Source organism: Neltuma alba, unplaced genomic scaffold, assembly GCF_004799145.2.
Source record: "Neltuma alba isolate B1F8T4 unplaced genomic scaffold, ASM479914v2 tig00013280_pilon, whole genome shotgun sequence".
Classification (NCBI taxonomy): Eukaryota; Viridiplantae; Streptophyta; class Magnoliopsida; order Fabales; family Fabaceae; genus Neltuma; species Neltuma alba.
In genome coordinates, this window is record NW_021637568.1 from 1 (window position 1) to 22,995 (window position 22,995).

At 37.2% G+C, this 22,995-nt stretch overlaps 4 protein-coding genes and 1 non-coding gene across 8 annotated transcripts; 4 read left to right on the forward strand and 1 right to left on the reverse strand.

Moving 5' to 3' along the window:
- The first annotated feature begins 8 nt into the window (after positions 1–8).
- LOC114735998 (ubiquinol oxidase 4, chloroplastic/chromoplastic-like) lies at positions 9–4,764 on the forward strand. 2 transcript variants are annotated; one of them, XM_028923788.1, is made up of 9 exons: positions 9–218; positions 613–796; positions 1,496–1,589; positions 2,163–2,278; positions 2,790–2,898; positions 3,162–3,230; positions 3,703–3,774; positions 3,859–3,906; positions 4,211–4,764. In XM_028923788.1, the coding sequence occupies exons 1-9, from the start codon at positions 58–60 to the stop codon at positions 4,447–4,449; spliced, it is 1,092 nt and encodes a 363-aa protein (XP_028779621.1). In that variant the 5' UTR covers positions 9–57; the 3' UTR covers positions 4,450–4,764. The 2 variants fall into 2 exon arrangements, with proteins under 2 accessions (XP_028779621.1, XP_028779622.1); XM_028923789.1 differs by having other exon boundaries at positions 9–209.
- A 1,801-nt stretch (positions 4,765–6,565) lies between these two features.
- On the forward strand, positions 6,566–9,566 carry LOC114735999 (probable tyrosine-protein phosphatase DSP4). The gene is made up of 6 exons (XM_028923790.1): positions 6,566–6,653; positions 6,855–7,116; positions 7,233–7,326; positions 8,861–8,918; positions 9,023–9,066; positions 9,159–9,566. Exons 2-6 carry the CDS (start codon positions 6,872–6,874, stop codon positions 9,384–9,386), a joined length of 669 nt encoding a protein of 222 aa, XP_028779623.1. The 5' UTR covers positions 6,566–6,653; positions 6,855–6,871; the 3' UTR covers positions 9,387–9,566.
- A 1,163-nt stretch (positions 9,567–10,729) lies between these two features.
- On the reverse strand, positions 10,730–10,858 carry LOC114736006 (small nucleolar RNA snoR111). Its single transcript, XR_003739314.1, has one exon. It is a non-coding gene; the product is annotated as a small nucleolar RNA snoR111 (small nucleolar RNA).
- Positions 10,859–11,296: 438 nt separating this feature from the next.
- Positions 11,297–14,152, forward strand: LOC114735997 (protein CLMP1-like). Its single transcript, XM_028923787.1, is given in 2 exon segments — positions 11,297–13,153; positions 13,156–14,152. Coding segments are annotated over 2 exon segments (2,307 nt in total). The 5' UTR covers positions 11,297–11,553; the 3' UTR covers positions 13,863–14,152.
- An 879-nt stretch (positions 14,153–15,031) lies between these two features.
- LOC114735996 (internal alternative NAD(P)H-ubiquinone oxidoreductase A1, mitochondrial-like) lies at positions 15,032–19,974 on the forward strand. Of its 3 annotated transcripts, none has more exons than XM_028923786.1 (9): positions 15,032–15,516; positions 16,424–17,045; positions 17,300–17,513; positions 17,979–18,139; positions 18,240–18,305; positions 18,671–18,834; positions 18,916–19,030; positions 19,213–19,392; positions 19,561–19,974. In XM_028923786.1, exons 2-9 carry the CDS (start codon positions 16,440–16,442, stop codon positions 19,714–19,716), a joined length of 1,662 nt encoding a protein of 553 aa, XP_028779619.1. In that variant the 5' UTR covers positions 15,032–15,516; positions 16,424–16,439; the 3' UTR covers positions 19,717–19,974. The 3 variants fall into 3 exon arrangements, with proteins under 3 accessions (XP_028779619.1, XP_028779616.1, XP_028779617.1); XM_028923783.1 differs by lacking the exon at positions 15,032–15,516 and adding an exon at positions 15,593–15,851; XM_028923784.1 differs by lacking the exon at positions 15,032–15,516 and adding an exon at positions 16,314–16,333.
- The last annotated feature ends 3,021 nt before the right edge of the window (positions 19,975–22,995 follow it).

A 22,995-nucleotide genomic window follows, 5' to 3' on the forward strand; every position in this document is an offset into this window, starting at 1 on the left:
GCCTCCTAAGCTCTGATTGATTCACCTCGTTTTCCTTACTGCTCAGGAAAGTGAAGAATGGCGGCGAGTTTCTCTTCTACGGTCTTTGCAGCCTCAATTTCGTCTTCTTCAGCTGCCAAAGCAAGGACTTTGAAGAATTTAGCTCCCGGATACTCGCCGGCCAATTTTCTTCACTCTAATCCCCTATCAACCCGTTCGTCGGTTCCTAGGTTTGTGGGGTTCATCTTTCTTTTCGTGCGTTTTTAATTTCCAAAGCTTGCTCCTTTTATTTGTTCATTCTTATGCGGGATGGGTGGGAAATGAAGATAAAAATATGGTGTGATTTTCGAATTTGAATTATTCTGAATGTTGAAAGTGCCCTCAAATTCTACTTTTAGCGGAACTTGAGCAATTGATGCGAAGTGAGAAAGTTTCGTCTTGGTATATTAATACGCATTCTTTATAAGCTCTGCGAATTTGAGATTTCAAAAACTTCGGCCGTTATATATTGTATTATAGATAAAAAAAAAAAGATAATGAGAAGGTAACAGTAGAAGAGTAATTTGCGATTTCTTTCCTTGTGAATATGAAGGGGACATTGCCAGTTGTTGATCTCCATTGGTGCATTTCCAGGGTTAGAGCAAGTCTTCTACAAGATAATGAGGATACAGTAAGGGTAGAAGAGTCAGTCCCGTCCAAGATTTCTTCCACTGATGTCAATAAAGGAAGTAGTGGGGAGTCAAGTTCGAGTTCGCCCTCTAATACATTGGCGAAATGGGTTATCAAACTTGAACAATCTACTAACATATTTCTCACGGTAACAACTCCTTTGTCAATATCTCAGCATGTTGATTTGAAATACCTCCTTCAATCTGTCAATCAGAACATGTGAACAGTTTTGGCTTATTGTTGTGTGATATTATATATTTTTACATATTTTTCATCTTTTCCCATCACATGTTCAACGGGCAATAATGGATTTTATGTCAGTCAGTGATAGTATATTTTGCACTAGGTCCGTCCCTTGATTCTGATCACTGAACAAATGAAAACTAGTTTCTGTTGCTCAAACTTGAGTTATTCATGAGTGAACTAGGGAATGACAAATCATCCTCTTTTGTGTGCTGTTTATTTAGCAAATCGTGAATTCTCGTTCTATGACTCCCTCAGCATAACTTACTGGAAATTCTAGGGTCAACCGCTCAATGATAAATACCATTTTATTTCCAAGCAGATAACATGCATGCACAAGTTATTTATTGTTCGTAAAGGCTTGATTGTACTTCACATAGGTACTAGTATGCTTTCATGTTGATAGATGATAAAAGCATACCTTGCAGATGAAGATTCATAATCCCTTCTAATTTTGTCAGATAATTGACTTGCGCTCTTGTAAATGTTAGATTAAATTGGTGGCTAACATTTTCTTTGGCCTATACTGCTTTAGTGCATGCTTAGCCATAAGAAACTGAATTTTATACTGCTATTTATTTTTAACATCCACTAAAATTTTCAGGATTCTGTAATAAAGATACTTGATGCTTTCTATCACGATAGACACTATGCAAGATTTTTTGTGCTTGAAACTATTGCAAGAGTTCCTTACTTTGGTAAGTGGTATTTAATTAGTCCTTTTTTTTTATTATTGTTTTTTAAACAAGTAGCGGGAAGTTTGAACTTTTAAATCTTGATCTCTGAGCAAGGATGCTGAATCCTTGCTGGTACGTTTATGTGTTGTCGTGATCATTATTTTGTTTTTAATAATTTATATAATAAAGAACTGGATTTTTGTAAAGTTCTTTTGTTGTTTGTTTCTAAACTCTTTAATGAACACATGACAACATTTATCAGAATTTTTTTTCTTGGGAAGACCTAATTATGAAATGCTGAGCCGAAAGGAAATTCATTGGTCATGCTCTTATTGGAGAACTTGATGGCAGATAACTCAAAAATGCACAAAAGATTGTCCTCTAAAATCACATAAGTGCATGGGTATCTCAGCTTCCAGTTTTTCTTTTAAAAGACATTCTAATGTTGGGATCAGATTTAATTTAGTGAAAAATACTACAGGAAATTCTTATGGACTCTACATCTTAGTTAGTTATCTATTTAATGTAAATGTTGGTAGTCATCATGCGCTGTCATTGCAGCTGTTGATTTGTATATATCTTTATGTATGGCAGCCTTTATATCCGTTCTCCACTTGTATGAGAGTTTTGGCTGGTGGAGGCGAGCGGACTATTTGAAAGTGCATTTTGCTGAGAGCTGGAATGAAATGCATCATTTGCTCATCATGGAAGTAAGATCTTCCGAAAATTTGTATGATCAAAGGAAACTCAAATCATATTGCTGTTGCTATGTCATTTGACGAAACTACCAATACTTGTTCATCCTTGTATCATTCTTATTCAAGGAGGCTTAGTGCTTGGAACGTCGCAGTAATTGGATTAAAATGTTGATGCTAGTAAAATGGAGTCAAACAGTACCCGTCCCTTGAAAAAATGATGAAAATATTTATTCAGTAAAATGAAAACCTGTTGAAGTTAATATATTTTTGAGTTTTTGTTATTTGGGTTGGGATATGGATCACTGAAGTATATCGTTTGAGAAGCTGTTGCTCTGCAGAACTTATCATTATGCCACATGTCTGAAAGATCAATATGACGTGTATCTTAACAGAAAACTGAGATATACTCTTTAGGGACAAGTTGCTAGTTTATGTTATTTGCAAACAGGCATATGCACCTAATATTATTTACAAAGATTTTTTTTGCATGTGAGGACTTAGATGCTTGTTCATCTGATTGCAGGAACTAGGGGGCAATTCTTGGTGGTTTGACCGGTTTCTTGCCCAACATATTGCGATAGCTTATTATTTTATGACAGTTCTTATGTATGCTATTAGCCCAAGAATGGCGTGTAAGTAATAAGTATTTAAATTTTTTGCACTTTAAACCCTGCCCATCTAACATTCTGGCTTTTTGGAATGTTGAAAGTTAGAGAATGATTTTTTATTTAACCGAGAAAAGCTTTATAAAAAGTGATTTTTGAAGATGCCAATGGTTAAAGATGGTACACTGGAAAAGACTGTGTTTAACTGCATGTATATTCTTAACAAGTTGGTGCATGTCTGTTTGGCTCATCAGTTGCTGATATATGCGTTTGGTTTATAACTAGTGCAGATCACTTTTCTGAATGCGTTGAGAGTCATGCATATGAAACATATGACAAATTCATCAAGGTCCAAGGAGGTATGATTGAGAAGTCTTTTCTTTTTTGTTTTGCCCCTTCTTTGTCATCAAGATTTTGACTTTTTTTGGTAATATTAGTTGGACCTTTTTGTAGTTAAGTGATGGCCAGAATATTACTACAAAATTGCTATCTGCCTACAATGAATCAAATATGAAAACAATTTAAAAAGGTTGAGCTCATTCTGGCTTTATGTTGAGACCTACGATAAATTATCTGGCTTATATGGACTTGATTTCAATATTCATTTTGAGTTAACGCAACTGATCTCATTGATCAGCGCACATTTCAAAGAGTGGCGTGAATTTCTCCAAAAAAGGTTCAAAAAATGAATCGAGACAAGAATGGTCTTACTTTGATTGCGCTTGGATGTTTGATTATGTATTGGATGAAGGCTTTTCGTGCATTGGTTTCATATGTATTTCTACTTCTTTATCCGATTCCATAACGTGGCATGGTTTTATATATATGTAGAGGAATTGAAGAAAATGCCTGCACCTAAGGTGGCTGTGAATTATTACACAGGAAATGACTTGTATTTATTTGGTAAGCTTCTCATTTTTATGACATATGGTTGTCTAATGAAGAGAAAACTAGATTTTTCACAGTTTCCCTATCTCGTTATGTCAGATGAATTTCAAACTTCCAGAGCCCCAAATTCTCGAAGGCCGAAGATAGGTATATTTCGAAATCTTGGTTGATATGCGTTGAAGGGATCTTTACACATACTTTGTCTACAATCTAAGCTCAGTGAGCTTTAGCCGCTTAAACTTCTAGTTTCACAGATTACAACAACTAAAACGTTTGAGTTCTTGCAATCTCTGACAATAGAACAATTCATTTCATGTATGATTTTGTTGGAATTTCCATACATAAAAGATGATTGCCGAGGGAAACTCCATATAAACCTTGCTTTTTCTTTTTGGTTAATGCATTGAAATTAGAATATTGATCATGCAACGTCACAACTTTTCCCTTTCAGAGAATCTGTACGATGTATTTGTAAATGTCAGAGATGATGAGGCTGAGCACTGCAAGACGATGAAGGCCTGCCAAACTCATGGGAACCTCAAGTCACCACATTCGCATGTAGAAGATGATGCTTCTGAAGATGACCCAGTCTGTTCCCTTGAAACGACTGACTGTGAAGGCATCGTAGATTGTATAAAGAAGTCTATTACATCTGACCCTCCCAAGCTGAAGGAAACTATGCGACAATAAAGTCAGCAGAACACAAAGGAAAACAAACGAGGTAGAGGATAATTACAATAATTACTAGATTGTTTATACACACATATACACACAGAAATACTATCTGATGTATGTCTATTGTTAAAGAAAGGCTACCACGGAAGGAAATTAGAGCCGGTTTGGTTCAAACCATTACAGATCTGTAATGGCAATCTTTATCTCATTACCATGAAAAGTATGCTTGGTTGGACTTGCTAATGGTAATAAACATTGCACTGTCAATGAGAATTGCACATTTTTTGGTGATGAGAATTCCCAAGAGGGGGCCTTTGAATGTTGATTGCAGAGCTGCTATCTTTTGTAAATTTTTTATTTTGCTCTTTAAAAAAATACCCTCTACCCCTCCTATGTCTGGTATCTTTTATCGTCCTCTCTTTTTCTAATACTCTTCCAGTCCTTAATACAGGACTTAATTATTGAGTTGATTTCGATTCTAAATATAAGATCTATTTTTCATATTTATTATTTTTTTTCTAAAATACTCCTATGAATACTTTCTTAACCACAATAAAGTAGAAGAGAAAGAGACGATATTAAGAAAGATGATTATGGTGTTTTAGAAAAACATGTTATATTTTTTATAATTAATTACTTTTCTTGATTTTTTTTAATTTAATCAATTTAATTAAATAGGTTTTATATTAAGGATGAGAGGAGCAGCCAGCACCATCATCTCTACTTTTCCCGTCATCAATCTTGTCCCCGTTGCTTCATCTTGAAATTGCAATAATAATGTTTTCTTTTTAAACGATTATTATTTTTTGGAATCTTCTTAACATGCTAATTCTCGTGCCGTACGAAACGCAATTATTATGTCACATAATGATTGGATTAAAGATAGGCGGAGAGGAAGACCGGAAAAAAGTTCTATTAAAATATAAAATCAGAATTTAACTTAATTAATAAATATGAAGGATTAAGGATTTTAAACTCATGCAACTAATAAAACTCAAGGAGAATCTCCACTAATAAAAAAAATGTTTATTTTATTCCGGTACCATTTTGAAGCTCAATATTATAAGCAGAAAGCCAACTAATAACTCTCAAAAAGCCTCCCATTAATCCATAACTCAAATAATGGAGAACAATTACCTGAAAAATAAATAAAATAAAATTACTGACTGCAGAAGATAGCTTAAATAAAATTAAAAAAAACCTAAAATAACTTAAAATAAACATTTATTCTGAATATTTCTTCAACTTTCCATATCATCTGTTATAGTAATAATCAGTACTCTGTCATTCAAATTTTTAAGGTATCATCCAACGTTATATTTCAACTTCACCTTTCACTTTCGGTCCCCAAAAAAAAAAAAAAATCTCGTTTCCCTCAAGCCTCAATTTCTTAAACCTTTGTACTCATATTCTTTGTTAGAGATTTATTAGTAAGTGACTGAACTGCTTCATGCCTCCACTAGCAACTATAGCATGAGTACATTACAAGGGATAAGTATTATATATATATATATATATATAAAAATCAATTATAAAGCCAAAATCATAAGTGGTTATTATTAATAATAATTAATTATTATCAGTTTTTCAATTTTATTATCAATTTTACGAGATAATTGTAGTTTTGTGTTCATAGCTAATTTCAAATCAAATTCTAATTTAAATTTCCGTTAATACTTTTTTATTTGGTCTGATTTAAATTTAAAACCATTTAAATTCAAATTCAAACTAGGATAAGCTGATATTATCCTTTTTCCCCCCCTGTTATTGTCCATTCTTTAAAATATAAATATAAAAAATAATTATACCTGTACATTTGTATGGAAGATTTTTCCTGTTACATTTAATATTACAAAGATTTAAATAGAGCTTTTAGTTTTTAAGGATAATCAAATCAATAATCCAATAATCAGATTAGACCAAAATTTATCCCCAGACACGTTATTTTGGTGTATATATAGAGATTTCAACAGACTTTTCTTCGCCATCAGTTGTGATCGAGTCAGCCAAAAAAAATTCAATTCAGTTGTTATCAGAGGTTCATTGTTTCGGTGACAATTCAATGTACATCGACAAACAAACAGAAATTAGTCCTCTTTGCTTGTTACGTGCAGATTAGCTTCAGTTATCTCCATCACTGCAGAAGGAGCTGTTCAACTCAATTACCGCCGTGTCTTTCCCTGTTATTGCTGTCTTTTCGCTTACCAGCGTGTTTTCCGGTAATAATATTGTGATTTTTTTTTTGCTGAAATTATTTTCTGAATAATTTTAGGGCCAGCTTCGCGATTTTATTCAATGATGATTTTTCACGAATCAGATTAGGATTTTTAAAATCTGTTTTGTTGTCAAAGTCATAGATTCCGCATATCACTTTTTCGATTTTTGAAACGTCCTTTCTGATTGCTTTTTTATTCCTCGAGATTTTGGCGCCAAAAGCATGACGTTGGATATCTCCAACGGCGAGTTTTTGCGCATGGCGAGCGAGGCTCCGGAATCCTTCACCGTCGGTATTGTGCAGCCGCGAACATCTGCCGAGAGCGGGGACGGTAACGGGACGGGTGGGGAGGAGATGTTGATGCCTCCCCTGAACTTCGGGATGGTCGATTATGGCATTTTTAGGTCTGGCTTCCCTGATTCCGCCAGCTTCGGATTCTTGAAAACCCTTCGCCTACGTTCCATTATGTGAGTTCAATTTATATTAATTGTTAGTTTGGTTAATGAATCTGGTTTCCTTCACTATTTGTATAGCCCACGGGTTTCTAAATTTCTAACGTTGTCGAGACTGTTGATTTGTGCAGATGTTTGTTCCCTGACGAGTATCCCGAAGCCAATTTGGAGTTCTTGAAGGCTAATGGAATAAGGCTTTATCAATTCGGAATCGATGGCTCGAAGGTGTTGTATTTTTCTTCTTGCTTGATCACCCTATTCTGAAGTGTTCTTCTGCAGTTGGATTATTTTCTTTGCCTTATTATTATTATTATTATTATTATTTTTACTGCTTTCTTGTTGGTTGGCTATTAACTTTGAGCTGGTTGGTTCGCAAATTATTGCATGATGCTTTAGCACGAGTTAGTTTTAGGAGCGATGGGATGTCATAATGAAAGCACTAATGAAGATGGTCTGATGAAATATTGTCACATTACAATATGGTTTAGATAAGGTTTTGATATCCTTGGAACCTAGGTCGTTGGCCCTGGACTATATTTGCCACATTTGACTTGAGGTTCCCACCAATGATGAATAGTTTTGTAACTTGATTGATTGTCTTTGAATGGTTTGCGTGGGGAGTCCTTATTTGAAGGAAGTTTCTGGAAAAGTAGTCGCATGGATAGTTAATTTGATGATGGATTATAAAGGTGTTGAAATTGTAGAGTTCTAAGAAGATGCTGAGAGTTGGCGAGAATGAGTTGTGTATAGATTATTTGCTAAGTTTTTTTTTTTGGCCAAATACTACAATTACTATTCTCATGTTTGTTTCTTAGCTTTTGCTTGTCCTCTTTTTCCTAAAGCCTTCTGATCTACTGCGGCTGAGATTATTTGAACGCAGACCAAGTCCCCTTCTGATTTGAATTCAAATTGTATCTGATTGCCCCCGGATTTAACTTGTGGCAGCATTCTCTTTGTCCCTAAAGAGTCTCATTTCTCCGTTAGTCTAGTCAACTGAAGCTTTTCCTGCTTTTCATGACTACTCTTGATAAAACTCTTCTTAATGTTCATTATTCAGCTATTTCAGAGTTCAGACTATGAGTTTTCATTATCAAATTTTTTTTTCGAAAGTATTACTTGTGTTCATTTGTCCATTGGACAAATCTATCATGTCCATCAGTATCGTTTCGGACATCCTTTGGAGGAGGGTGTTTAAGCTAGTTTCTTGATCTGTACCTACTAACAATATCATTTATATTTGCCATAAGATATACCTCACGCATAAAAACTAATTTAGTGGGAACTTCAAAGAAAATCCAGGTCTTGCTGCTGGACCATTGGCTTAATTTAAGATGTTCAAAATCATACGGATTTGGACCATGAAAGTGCAGAGCTTTATTTAAGTAATCCAGAAAAACATTGGGGATATAAAATGCTTAAAAAGCCGCTAACCTTGATTTTAAGAATCATGTTATTCAAACTATTTCAACTGGTCTTCATAGAAGGTTAGTTATTATTGGTACTCTTAAAAGTACTACTCCAAGGCAGTTCCTGCCGTTGCAGGTTTCCTGGCTCAATGCAGATATTATTTTTCTTAACTGAAAGCAACTTCTGGGCCAGAAATTATGAAGTCTGGCCTCCTAAGTGACTATTGCACTTGCTTTTATGCATTCTACAGTGAATTTTTTCTATGCCCTTGAGATTTCTTGGTTTAAATCCCGCTGATTAGATAACATAAAAAAGAGTGTGATCTCTACATTGACAACGCTACTGTGAGCAGGATCTTTTGACAAAAGACCCGGAAGATATAATTCGTGAGGCATTGAAAGTTATCCTAGGTATCCTCAAATCCTTGAACTTGAGTATAATGCATAAATCTTATAGCACAGGTTGTTCAGGGATTTATTAACATAAATCATGCTTTTTTTCCCCCCTGCACCAGATGTTGGGAACCATCCATTGCTCATTCATTGCAAAAGAGGAAAGGTATTCGCTGTTTCACTGTTCTTTATTCTTTGTTTACTCTGGTATTTGGATTCATTGGTGTATATGTTTTTTGTTTTTTTTACTGCAAGCAGCATCGCACTGGTTGTCTTGTGGGATGCTTAAGAAAATTGCAAAGATGGTGTCTATCATCCATTTTTGATGAGTATCAAAGTTTTGCAGCTGCTAAAGCTAGAGTGTCAGATCAGAGCTTCATAGCATTGTTTGATATTTCTGATTTTAAACCCCAGCCATTGTCATTTTCACCCTCACAAAAGTACAGTATTGACAAAGTCCTGGATGCTGTTCCATCCTACCCCTGAGTATTACCCTGAAGTACTGTGACGCCTCCCAATTTTTTTTGGGGCATATTACCAAGGAATGAACATAGAATCTCAATCTAATTACTCTAACTCACATCAGAACACCCCCATTTTTATTTTTCTTGTCCCCCTCTAGGCTTTTCCCCCTCCAATGTAACATTTTATCAGTTTACATTGAATAGTTGGTTTGGTTGGTTTTATGCTAAATCAAAATCATTTCCGTGATCAATTGATCCCCTTTTCTTGTAAAGATGATGACAGACAACAGAGAAATGCTAATGCTAGTTTTTTTTTTTGGGGTGGTAAAATGCTAATGCTAGTTGAATTGTGATTACTTACCATTCCATGCACTAAATGATTTAGTTGACTAATAATTCAAGCCCAAGGGAAAAGGATAGTGCACTTGATAATTTACTCCTCAAGTAAACTCACTTCTTAGCATTTTAATCTTTCCATGATGCAAGATATATGTTTCCTAAGAATGTCTTTGGGCAATTCGTATTTTTTTGGCCATACCCCTTATGTCTTCTAGCTCGAATTCGCGATGTTATGCGTAACAAAGGCTTAATTATGCAACCCAGGCAATTCACATTTCAATCTTTCATGTGCTTTCAGATTAAAATTAATTTTTCTTACCAACACCCGGGTGTTTCAGGCGGCATAATCGGAATGTGAGGGAGTTTCGGACTTGTGCTGAACACATTGAACCTTTCGACCATTTTTATTTGTATTTTGTTTTCTTGGGTGCTATTTGTTCCGGCACCGACCTGGGTTTGAGGGTTGACATGATTCCGTACTCAAGGCGACACCAATAGCTGGGATTTTTGTCCCACGGTCTTCCAAAAAGGGAAATCAACCTACTAAATACCAATGCCCAAAATCATCCTCCTTAATTCTTTTAATTCAAGCCATTCAGTGGGATTGGAAAAGCTCCCTGGATCGACAGAGAAGCTGCCAAATATTCTAGATTATCTGCCTTTGACACAACGCCTCTATACTTTTTGGGTGAAGAAGTCATCATAGTCAAGATGACTCGACACACAAATAATTAAAATTAATTTTTATTTGAAGTTTAATTTTTTGTACAGTTATTTGATTTACTTCCTCAACTGAACCGTCCTACAGTTAGCAAATTTATTAAACACTCGCGTATTACAATTTCTCCTGTTTAATCTCCCCCAGATCTGAATCCCAGAGTTGACTGATAACATTAAAAACCCACACAGAAGATAATCTAATGTTATCTACCGATTAATCAGTTCATTTTGAGTCGCTTTTGCAAACTTCAATCAATGTCAAAGAAAAGAGGAGGGAAGAATTTGAGGGATTGAGTTAGGTGAGCAATGTAGACGAGGAACAATCGATTCGCCAATCTTAACAAATGACGACCGAAACGATGACTCGCCAATTATCACTTTGCCTCTCTGTTCGTTCATGGCAGAGACACTCGTCACAGTCTCCCCATTATCTCTTGTCGACTACAGAGGCCTTTCAATCATACTTACAAAGAACAGAAACAATCCCCTCACTTGATCGCAGCCAAATAGAAGCAACCACTGAAAACCCTAATTCCCTTTGCCGCAGCCAAATGGTGCCTGTGCTTGAGTTTGACGGGCAATTTATAGAGCATTTCTTTGTTTAACCTAATGCTGTATTTACGAAAATAGCCTTTTTGATGGCGATTCATCAGTTATCATCCACGCGTCAAGGCAGGGACCGGAGCCGAATGCTTGATGCGATCAAGGTCAAGATGAGGAGGTCTTCAGATCATACGGTTGAGAATGGGGAACGCGTAGGGCCCATTTTCGGGGCCTGATGACTGAATCTCCTATTATCGGAATTCGGAAATACGAAACTGATTCTTCTCTCTAGGGTTTCAACTTTTAACTAAACCCCAGCACTCCTTCTAGAGTTTTCTTCCGGTTATCGACTGGGCAATAGCTGGGGATTATCCCTTCTTGCGGGAAGCTTTCAGTTTTTCATAGCTTGTAAGTACCTCTTCTCCCTTATCTCTCTTTGGTGTCGGCTTCGTTGGATAGAATTTTAAAGGTTCTGAAAGGTCACGGGCTTGCTGGTAGGACTCTGTTCGATTTAATATTTGTTTGAATAATTGATTGAGGCTCTGCCACTGCGTCTGCCTGATTGGGCAGAACAGAGATAGAATTATATGGGGAAATCCGGGGGTAGGAAAAAGAAGGGTGGTTCAAATCAAGTTGTTGCTGATAATTCGGCTCCAAGTGCTAATGGTGGTGTGGATTTAGACTCTTCAGTCTTTCTGAAAAGAGCCCTTGAGCTCAAAGAAGAAGGGAACAAGAGATTTCAAAACAAGGACTATGCTGGTGCCCTTGGGCAGTATGAGAATGCTCTTCGGCTAACCCCCAAGACCCACCCTGAGAGAGCGGTCTTTCACAGCAACAGAGCGGCATGCTTGATGCAAATGAAGCCCATAGATTACGAAACTGTGATTGCTGAATGCACCATGGCATTGCAGGTCCAGCCCCATTACGTCCGGGCACTTCTTCGGAGGGCTCGGGCATTTGAGGCTATAGGGAAGTATGAAATGGCCATGCAGGATGTCCAAGGCTTACTGGCATCTGACCCTAATCATCGGGATGCTCTGGAGATTGCCCAGAGACTGAGGACAGCACTAGGTCCTCGCCAGGAAGCCCAGCAGGATCTTCAGAGTCGGCCATCCCCTGCTGCTCTTGGTGCTTCTGCAGTCCGTGGGGCCCCTATTGCTGGTTTAGGGCCATGTTTACCGGCCAGGCCAGCGGCAAAGAAAGCGGCAAACGCAGCAGGTGGTTCAGTTGCCCCTGCTAACAGTAAGCCAGAGAAGTCCCAACCAACTTTAGTTACTGAAAATGGTCCTGAGACCAAGCCGCAAATGCCAAAAGTTGTATTGAAGCCTTCAAATGCTTCAGCAAGATCACTGAACCCAAGAAAAGAAAACTACAATGAACTGTCATTGCATTCATCAATTACTCATGGACAGCATTTAGAATTTGCAATTCAGTGGAGGCCATTGAAACTTGTTTATGATCATGACATTAGGCTTGCCCGGATGCCAGTGAATTGCAATTTTAGAACACTAAGAGATATAGTGAGTAAAAGATTTCCATCATCTAAGTCAGTTCTGATCAAGTATAAGGATAGCGATGGTGATTTGGTGACAATAACTTCTACTGAGGAGCTTAGACTAGCAGAATCTAGTGCAGATAGCCATCTTATAAGAGAGCCTGATGCAGATAAAAGTGATTCTGTTGGCACGTTGAGACTGCACATTGTTGAAGTTAGTCCTGAGCAGGAGCCTCCTTTACCAGAAGAAGAGGAAGTAAAACCTGTTGAGAGTGAAGGCATCAAGGGAGATGAGAGTGGGTCACATACTTCCCAAAGTGAATGTGTCCTAGAGGCTCCAGAGACCGAGGTTGATAAAATGGGGAAAGAAGCTCCCAAAGAGAAACAAACAACCACAGAAGATGCTGAATGCAAGGAAGTGGAGATGGATGATTGGTTGTTTGAATTTGCTCAGCTTTTCCGCTCCCATGTGGGCATTGATCCAGATGCTCATATTGACTTGCATGAGCTTGGGATGGAGCTTTGTTCTGAGGCGCTTGAGGAAACAGTAACTAGCGAGGAGGCTCAAGATCTCTTTGACAAAGCTGCTTCAAAGTTCCAGGAGGTAGCTGCTTTGGCATTCTTCAATTGGGGAAATATTCACATGTGTGCAGCTAGAAAACGAATTCCCTTAGACGAGTCAGGTGAGAAGGAAAAGTGGCAGAGCAGCTTCAAGTGGCTTATGATTGGGTCAAGGAAAAATATTCGTTGGCAAGGAAGAAGTATGAAGAAGCCCTTTTAATAAAACCAGACTTCTATGAGGGATTGCTAGCTCTGGGACAGCAACAATTTGAGATGGCCAAACTTAATTGGTCATTTGCACTTGCTAAGAAGATGGATTTATCAGCTTGGGATTCTTCAGAGACACTTAAACTCTTTGACAGTGCAGAGGAGAAGATGAAAGCTGCAACTGATATGTGGGAAAAGCTGGAAGAGCAGAGGGCAAATGAGCTAAAAGATCCTAATGCAACCAAGAAAGAGGAACTACTGAGAAGAAGGAAAAAACAGGGAGCTGCTGCTGAAGGTGAGACCTCTGCGGTTGGTGGTCATGGTGATATATCTGCAGAAGAAGCTGCAGAGCAAGCAGCTGTCATGAGATCACAGATTCACCTCTTCTGGGGGAATATGCTATTTGAAAGATCCCAAGTCGAATGCAAATTAGGGATGGGTGGTTGGAAGAAAAATTTGGATACAGCGGTGGAGCGTTTTAAACTTGCAGGTGCTTCTGAGACTGACATTTCCTTGGTTCTGAAGAATCATTGCTCTAATGGGGATGCAAAGGAAGATGAGAAAAAGATTCAGAACTCCCAACCCAACAAGACTGGTGAAACTGACAAGACCAGTGAGACCAGTCATGTATGACGTATACGAGATGGTTTTGATATATCTTGTGTCTGCTCATGGTGTCTGTCTCCAGTGAAGAAAAATCTACTGAACTCGGACGGGATTTAGAATTCTTTTTTGAATGGAAATTGGAAATTTTGGTTGCCTAAATTAAACTAGATAGCTTTGATTTTTTTCCCCTTTTAGTTTTGCTGTTTGCCGAAGTGCTATGTAATCTGAAGGAGATGATGATTTCTTAACATTATGTGCGCTTATAACGAGTTTTCAATAATCAATATTACACCCTAAGGATCGGAGTTCTTTTTCCTTCCTCGAATGAGAGCGATCTTCCAATCTGTTGATAATACCTTGTAGACCTTGACTGGATATGGTTCGATTTCATCATTCCGTACGTGATCCTACTTGGGTGCTGGGCATATTAGACTCCTTCCTCTTCAAGTTGAAAAGATGAAGTTACAGAGACCAACAGATTACTCTTCCCTATTTGTGGTGAAAGGTAGGGAGTTTTTTTTTTTTTTTTTTTAATATATATAATCATTAAATAATGTAAATATTTTTGTAAAATCAAATACAAAACTTTATTGATATGCCCGGGTACTCTTTTAAATGAATATTATTTAACCACAGATGGATGCATTAATAAGGAACAAAACATTTAATAGTACCCTCTTAAGATTTGAAAATGAATCTTATTTTGGATCATAAAAATAAATTTTTTTGGTGACACTTGTTATGAAATGGAGGGAATCAGATCAGAAAATTCCTTTTACACTAAATAAACCATTTCATTTATTATCTGAAAATTATTTTATTCACGACTAGTAAAATTTGATCGCTTAGGTTAAATGCACATGTACAAAATCCATCTCATAATCCTTTGTTCCATTTTCTTTGCTCATCTCCAGTGAGCCGCCGTCCCATTCTAGATGTTCGGTGGATTCCCTTCCACAACCACCGCCATATATCTCAGCCCTTTGATCATGCCACGTTTTCTCCATCCATACGTTTTTCATGCAAACCCTAAAGGCCAGATTCTTTGCTGACCGCGTTGACTTGACTGCTTCTCCGTTCAACCCTCCTCTATTTCTCCGTCCCCAGGAACCTTGGATGGACCCAAAAGTCAGATATCTCCTCTCATAATTCCCCCCGCCACCCCCCAGAAAACGACATTTCGGGCTATAACCGTCTTTACACTCCTTTTTACGGTGTCGTTTCGTCTTGGGCCTTACTCCTCACTGTTGATCGAGAGGTTCCCACTACCTTCCCTGGAAAAGAATATGCCCAAAATGTGCATCTTTCTTGGAACCTGAGGCAATTCATGCACCACTTTTCTTCTCTTTTTATTATGTTGTCTAACGCATAATTCATATTGTTTTCAGTAGTTGAGAATATAATATATATAAATGCTCCTGAATCTCGACTTACCCAGGTTTCTTGGGCATCAAGTCCCTGTTCTTTATTATTTGTTCCCCTTTCCCCCCAAAAATATATAGAAAAGAAATTAGATTTTGTCCAAGAGTGTACAAAACGTTATTTGTCTTCAACTTTTCTCCAAGTTATTTGGTGGCGGCTACCCCAACACAGCTAACCTTCAACAAAAAAGTGTGAAAAAGCATTGTTCTCGATTCATCACGTCAAGAAGATCACTACAGCAAGACCCACAACACCAGAGGTAACGTTTCCTTTCTTTAACTACGAATGATCAATAATGAGAATCATGTAACCGTCAATAATGGGAATTGTCTGTGTGCTCATTGGAGATCTATGAAATTTAAAGTTTTTTTGCGTTTTGGTCTTCACGATGCTGTGTAAGCATGCCTTTGTCGCATTGCATCTTAGCTGTTTGGTAATATGCTTTGGTTCTTTTGAACGCTGTTTTTCTTCTTGTTCAATACTAATTCATCACAGGGTATTCTTTACGTTGAATGTGCAAGCTGTATATCAGTTAAAATCTTGGTTTCTTCAGCTAAGACCCTGCCGCCATATCTTTGATAATCTAATAACTAGGTTACTTTTCATTTATAAAGTTTTATTTTTCAGGCAAGACATCTGATTGAATCATCATGGTATTTTTGGACATATCTTCATACGTTATTGTTCCAAGCATGTTTATAATTTTCGATGTGGTAGGTATTTGTGTCCAGTTTGCACAATCAGTTGCTATTCTGGGAGTTCCTAAATTTTACGGGGGTTTTTTTTCTTTGTATCTGCCAGCATCTCACGAGCAAAGCTAATTTAATTTTTGTTTTCTTATAATAAAGTTCTTGGAAATGAGGGTTGCCAGCATGGGACCAAACTTCAACAGTTCAACTGTCTTCACTTTTGTCCCTGCTCGTGTATTGTATTGTCCACGCATCACGCCACGTATATATATTGGTGCTTTGACATGAAACTCATATAACATCTCATTTTATGATATAATTCTTTGCTTAGGATCTTTTCCTATTCCTTTGATATTCCGGTCTAGCACCTTGGCCAATAATCATGATGTAATATATGTCTACTATCGTTTTTCATTTCATTCTTCCTCCTCCGTAAAGTTAAATACATTGAAGCCAATAAACTTCAATTTTTCGCAGAGCTGGTTTTTCAACAATGGCATTGGCAAGGATTGCTAGAACCAGCTTGAAAAGATCGGCAGTTGCTCTTGGCAGCAATGCATGTGAGAAGGATTTGTTCTATGAAGGAGCATACGCACGTAAAAGCTCCTTACCTTGCCAAGTACCTGTCAAAGAATGTGGCAACTTTTCATATACTACAATGAAGAAGCAGATTCAGATGAATTTTTCGGTCAGAGGAATAACATCAACTCCTCAGTACCAATTTCCTTCCGCTAACACACAGAGGGTTATGGAGGTGCCGGAGTCAGAGGCAGAGTCAGAGATAGAGCATGAGGAGACAAGGTATGCAGGGCTAGAGGCAACAAAGCCAGGTGAAAAGCCTAGGGTGGTTGTTCTTGGTACTGGTTGGGCTGCATGTCGGTTCCTTAAAGGCCTAGACACCAAAATCTATGATGTGGTGTGCATATCTCCGAGGAATCACATGGTCTTTACTCCTTTGTTGGCTTCCACATGTGTTGGAACTCTCGAATTCCGTTCTGTTGCTGAGCCTGTCAGCAGAATACAGAATTCATTATCAAGGAGTCCAAACTCCTACTTCTATCTAGCCTCCTGCATTGGCATTGACACAGACAAACATGAAGTGAGTCAGAAATCTTAATTTCCTCAAGTACTTGGAAACTCATAAGAGAGCAGGGTATGAAAAATATATGGGAATATGGTATTCTTATTTTTTTTTTTTAAGATTCTTACAACACAAATTCTTTTATCTATTTTTTTAAACTTTTGTGTACGTAAATACATAGAAAATTTAATTCATCATGCATGACACGGAATAGACAATCAGAAGTCGGTGTGGTAAAGTTCCAAGGGCTGATTTTTCTTCCATACGGACAGGTTTACTGCGAGGCAGTCAACAATGGTGGATTACCTAGGGAGCCTTACCAGTTCAAAGTTGCGTATGACAAACTTGTAATAGCAGCTGGAGCTGAGCCTTTAACCTTTGGTATCAAAGGAGTGAAGGAGCATGCCTTTTTCCTTCGCGAAGTGTATCATGCTCAAGAAATAAGGAAGAAGCTTCTCCTTAACCTGATGCTATCTGAGAATCCTGGTCTGTCTTACATACCCTTCACAACTTATTTCTCGTTTTTCTCGTCTGTGCAGTCGTTTAGACAGATTCATAGAATATTTAACTTGAATAACTAGATATTAGCCAGTCATTCACATATTCTGCTTTCCTGAACTATCTCTTCTTCTTGGCTTTACTTGGAGAACGGTGTGTGAGCTCACTTCCCTTTAAACACGATTTCAATAAAGTTTCTCAAGAGTCTGATTTTAAGTTCCCTAATATTAACATACAATCTATCGTTTTGGAGCTGACAGTCATATTATTTATTCTCACAGAAAGGTACTTCCACATCCCATTAGTCTCGTAATAGAACTTGAAAACGATTATCTAAATAGCAAAATCTAACTTTCTATCTCTTCTATTTTGTCTCTTTTTTTTTTCATTAGGAGCTGTACCAATAATTATTCTAAAGCCTAACCAAAGCACAACATGCTTTCATTACCACAGGCATATCAGAAGAAGAAAAGAAACGCCTTTTACATTGTGTAGTTATTGGCGGTGGCCCAACAGGGGTGGAATTCAGCGGTGAATTGAGTGATTTCATCATGAGAGATGTTCATGAACGATATACTCATGTCAAAGATTATATTCGTGTCACACTCATTGAGGTTCATGCTTTTGCCCCCTAAATTCGAAGTCAACTCTTTACAAAATGATTAAATTTGGTGTTAACGTAATTCAGTTGTTGATTGAATTTCTCTTGATCAGGCAAATGAGATATTGTCATCCTTTGATATTAGCCTACGACAATATGCAACAAAACACTTGACAAAGGTAAGCCCCTTTTCTTTGAATGATAAGGTAATGCCTTTTGATAATAGTCTTGACAGCCTAGCGTTAGATAATAAATTTTGGATGGTGGTCCTAGACATGGTATCAAAGCGTCAACCAAATGATTCTAGAGTTCCAGTCTTCCTAGTACAAAATAGGGAATCTGTGCTTTTTTCCACCCTTAAACGCTTTCAAGCCAGAGAAGCTTTTGGGCCATCTGGGCTTGAAAGGACTTTAATGTGAGGAAATGTCAAGGATTATAACAAGAACTAATAATGGATTTTCACTTTTAGCAGTCTAAGCTTTTGAATTGAGGTCAGCTTCAAGCTAAAACCTGACTCTTGCATTTTTTTTTTTTGTTCCCACAGGTCGGAGTTCGTCTTATGAGGGGTGTGGTGAAGGAGGTGCATCCAAAGAAGATAGTTCTGAGTGATGGAACTGATGTTCCGTATGGTCTCTTGGTCTGGTCCACAGGGGTTGGCTCCTCTGAGTTTGTAAAATCGTTAAATCTTCCAAAGTCTCCTGGAGGAAGGTAAATGCAGCAGAATAATCACACTGTTTTGGCCATTTTCTATTATATTTTCTGATGAATTACCATTGCTAAATGTCACAGAATCGGCATTGATCAATGGCTGCGCGTTCCATCTGTTGAAGATGTCTTTGCACTGGGGGATTGTGCTGGCTTTCTTGAACATACGGGCAGGCCTGTTCTTCCAGCTTTAGCTCAGGTTAGAACTTTTCACTCGTGTGACTTTTGCTTCTCTAGATGAATGGATATCATATTTCACCCTCAAACTTAGTCTGTTTTGATTAATAATGTCCTTGATTGGGGACGATAATAATACATATATATAAAATATCAGGTATCACACTCATATTAAGTGCTTATCTGTGGGTTGATCATTAACAGGTTGCTGAAAGAGAGGGAAAGTTTCTTGTGGAATTGTTCAACAAAATGGGAAAGGAGAATGGAGGCAAAGCTTTCTCTGCAAAAGACATCCCACTCGGAGAGCCTTTTGTTTATAGGCATCTTGGAAGCATGGCTTCTGTAGGTCACTATAAAGCACTGGTTGATCTACGTCAGTCCAAGGTAACCAAATAGTTTCTATCTTTAGACAGATATGTATGACTGTCCCCTTTAACAGGCTCATAAATTTTCTTGTTATTGACTAGTTCCATTTTTGTCCCACGCTTGTGTTGGTTTTTATGAAACTCATGGAGCTCTTAAACTTCTGTTTCTGTTCAATGTATTGTGTAGGATGAAAGAGGGTTGTCCTTTGCTGGTTTTATCAGTTGGTTGATATGGCGTTCTGCTTACCTGACACGTGTAGTAAGCTGGAGGAACAGGTTCTACGTGGCAGTTAACTGGGCAACCACTCTAGTTTTTGGCAGAGACAACTCTCGGATCGGTTAAAAGTTAAATATATATATATATATATATATATATCACTTCTACCAGAACTACAATACTAGGTGGTATCTTAAAAAAAAAAAAAGAATTAATTCATGCAAGTCTTGTATTATTTTCTGAGTAATGAGCCTCATTGTTCTTTTAGCCTACTGTTTCTGTTATAGAATTCAGAGTAAAGAAACGCTATAGTTAGCCTCATAGCTTGTTCTTACAAGTATAAGATGTCATTAGGATTGTTAATACCACAAGTATTAAAATAAATTAAGGCAATTTTTCTGGGCAGAAAATAAAAATGAGATCATCACATATCAAATGTGTATTCGTAACCTACTTCATCTTTTTTATTTATTTCCATTACACCACATTGTAATTCTTTTAAATAATATGAAAACATAAAAAATAAAATTAAGATCCTAAACAAGACAAGGTGTTTTAGACTTTGCTTGAGACTATAAAAAGAAAATGTAGTAGTAACTCTGAGTAAGAGAAAATCAAGCAGGCCGTTTAAAAATGGAAACCATGTCATGCTGTGGATAAATTGTCATTTCAGTAGCATATTTTGCTATTACTATCATGACATGCAATAATTATCATAGTCTTAATTCTTAAATTAATAGTTTCCACTGAGTTGCAACTGTAGAGATCAAAGAAATATATGAAAAGTTGAAGAACAAATATAGCCTCAGGTGTCGTTGCCTTATAAATCAGTGTATAGGAATACACTGACAACGCGTAAACAGAAAGGTCAATTTTCTTTTAACAATGTAGAAAATTGAAGTCAGGCCGAAAAGATTTTTGCAGAAGAGTACAGGCGTTTTGAAAATTGACGGCCGAATGCACAAAATACTTAGTTTTCAGCTTTAACATTTCCTTTCAAACACAAACTAATTCTGGAAGATATTTAAAGACCCACCAATCAAAACCAATGCCCCCTCGTAAGGCTTGTAAGTCAAAAATTAAAGAGGACAGGCTTTAAATTTAAAGTTGGAGTTTATTACTACTAAGGACCACTAATTATGGTCTTTGACTTTTGATCAGTGATCAAGGACCACTAGGGGTGTGACTGATGAAAAATGACTTGAAAAGCATTCACCTTGACAACCCTCCACTATGCTCAGAAGTAACTTCTTTGTTATTGCAATACAATTCTTTCCCTCGAAATATACCTTATAATTTATTTGACTTCTTACATGGCCTGAAGGTTTTTAATCTCTACTACACCGGGATTGATTCCCTTCCCGAAACATCAAACAACTTCCTCATGGAACAGGACAACTAGGCAACCACAGATGACTAAATATCTAAAACACTATGATTAAAAGCTTGCCATTTGGGTTTCTCTCAGCATTAACGGCTATGTATGAACTGTTGTTACGTAATGCTTTTGAGTTTTAAATGCCATTGCCACAAACCACTGCTGAGTTTAGCACTAATGAATTCATATCTTCCTCAAGTTTATCTACTCTTGAAGTGGACTTTTGGAGCTCTGAAGTCTATGATATATACACTAGATCAGGTCACTGGGTTCAGCTAGACAAGTTTAAGTTCAATGTTGGGCCAGGAGAGATCCAAGAAGTCTCAGAGACTAGAAGCATATCAGTTTCGGGAACAACTGTTATGAGAGGAAGTCCCATTTAAATCCCACAGAATACTGTTGAGTTGATGTTTATGATTGCCAGGATATGACAGGGCAAACTACTAGCCTTGTCAATGCAGAGAAGCTTAGAAAACGCACTGTAGTGCCCTGTTACAGTATCGAATCCACAGTTGATCTTAAGAAAACAATTTGTCTATGCTGAAGAGTGGAGACACTAGTTCTGAGGTTTTTGACGAATTTAAGGATGATTTGCAGGAAAGTGATGACAACGTCTACTCTTATGAGATTGAAGATCATCAATGTAGAATCCCGTCCAAGTTCGAAGAATCTATTCTCAGGGCACCTATTACTGCAACTTATTTAATTTAACCCTGAAGAAATCAGAATGAGCCATTGTAACAGTACGGATAATGGAGGGACTTGATGATATGGGAGAAAGACAACAATATTCATGCACCTAAAATCCTATTTCCAAAACTAAAGAAGTTGAGGTTGGAATTTATGCCTGAACTTAAAGGGATATATGGTGGCTTCATCAGTTTTAGCTTTCTATGGTGTGTTCAAGTAATTTCGTGTGATACTCTCAAGAGGCAACGTTTTGATCCCGATGATTTAGTTTGCAATTCTTTGGAAATCAACGGATCAAAGTATTTTCAATGTCTTATGGCCTATTGACAGATCAGCTCTCCTGTACAAAGAAGGTTGTGGGTTCAATTCCACCTTTAACCTCATGTCGTTAGTGCTAGTCTCTCTAATATTATCTTCAATTCTTACTATAATAGTTAATTAACTAACTTGAATAAATTAAGAAAATTAGTCAAGTTAGTTATTTATAATACATAAGTATTATCTTTTTCAAAATATCCTTACTAATCAAATGTATTAGTTAGAATTACTATTATTACAAATACTACCTTTGAAAAAAATGAATAAATATAAAAGACAAAATGAATTGGGATTTTATATTTAATATCAAATTAAAAGTCAAAGCAGTTTTTATATTAAGGACCGGAGGCAATACTTATTTAAAGGGTCAAAATATTGGTGGGAGTCACTTGAGTGGGGCGAACCTTCTGCGAAGCAAATGATGGAAGCTTGTTTCATAGAACTGCCAGCAATGGGGTCAGATCAAGTTGCTACTAGTAGCAGCCAAACAGGTCTGGATAACACAGAGTATAACCACACACAACCGTTTCTGTTGTTTCATTTGTCGAAGTTACTTTACATATACAGGGTGCTACTGTATACAATAAAGGAATCTTATTGTTTATTTGATATTGATTTTAAATCTACCTTTTAAATTGATATTGATAAGCTTACTAAAATATGCTAGTATTATCGTAACATACATGTGGCGCCATTGACTAGGTGCGTTAGTCTCTATTATCTCACTTTGATAATTTGCTGGAGTCCAAAATGAGGAAGATGACAATCTGAAATCAAGGTTTGAACAAGTGGTTTCACCAGTAAGACTTAGGGAGTGTTTGGGTGACACCCCAAACCATGGTTTGGGGAATAAATCACCCAAACACCCCCTCTAAAAATCAAAACCATGGTTTTGGGTCAAAACCATGGTTTTGACTCCAAAACCATAGTTTTGGAAAAAGTAAAATTTTTTTGCTTTTGGAGAAAAAAGGGAGAGTGTGAGGGCCTATATGATATGTATCTTGTTATTTTTTTTATAA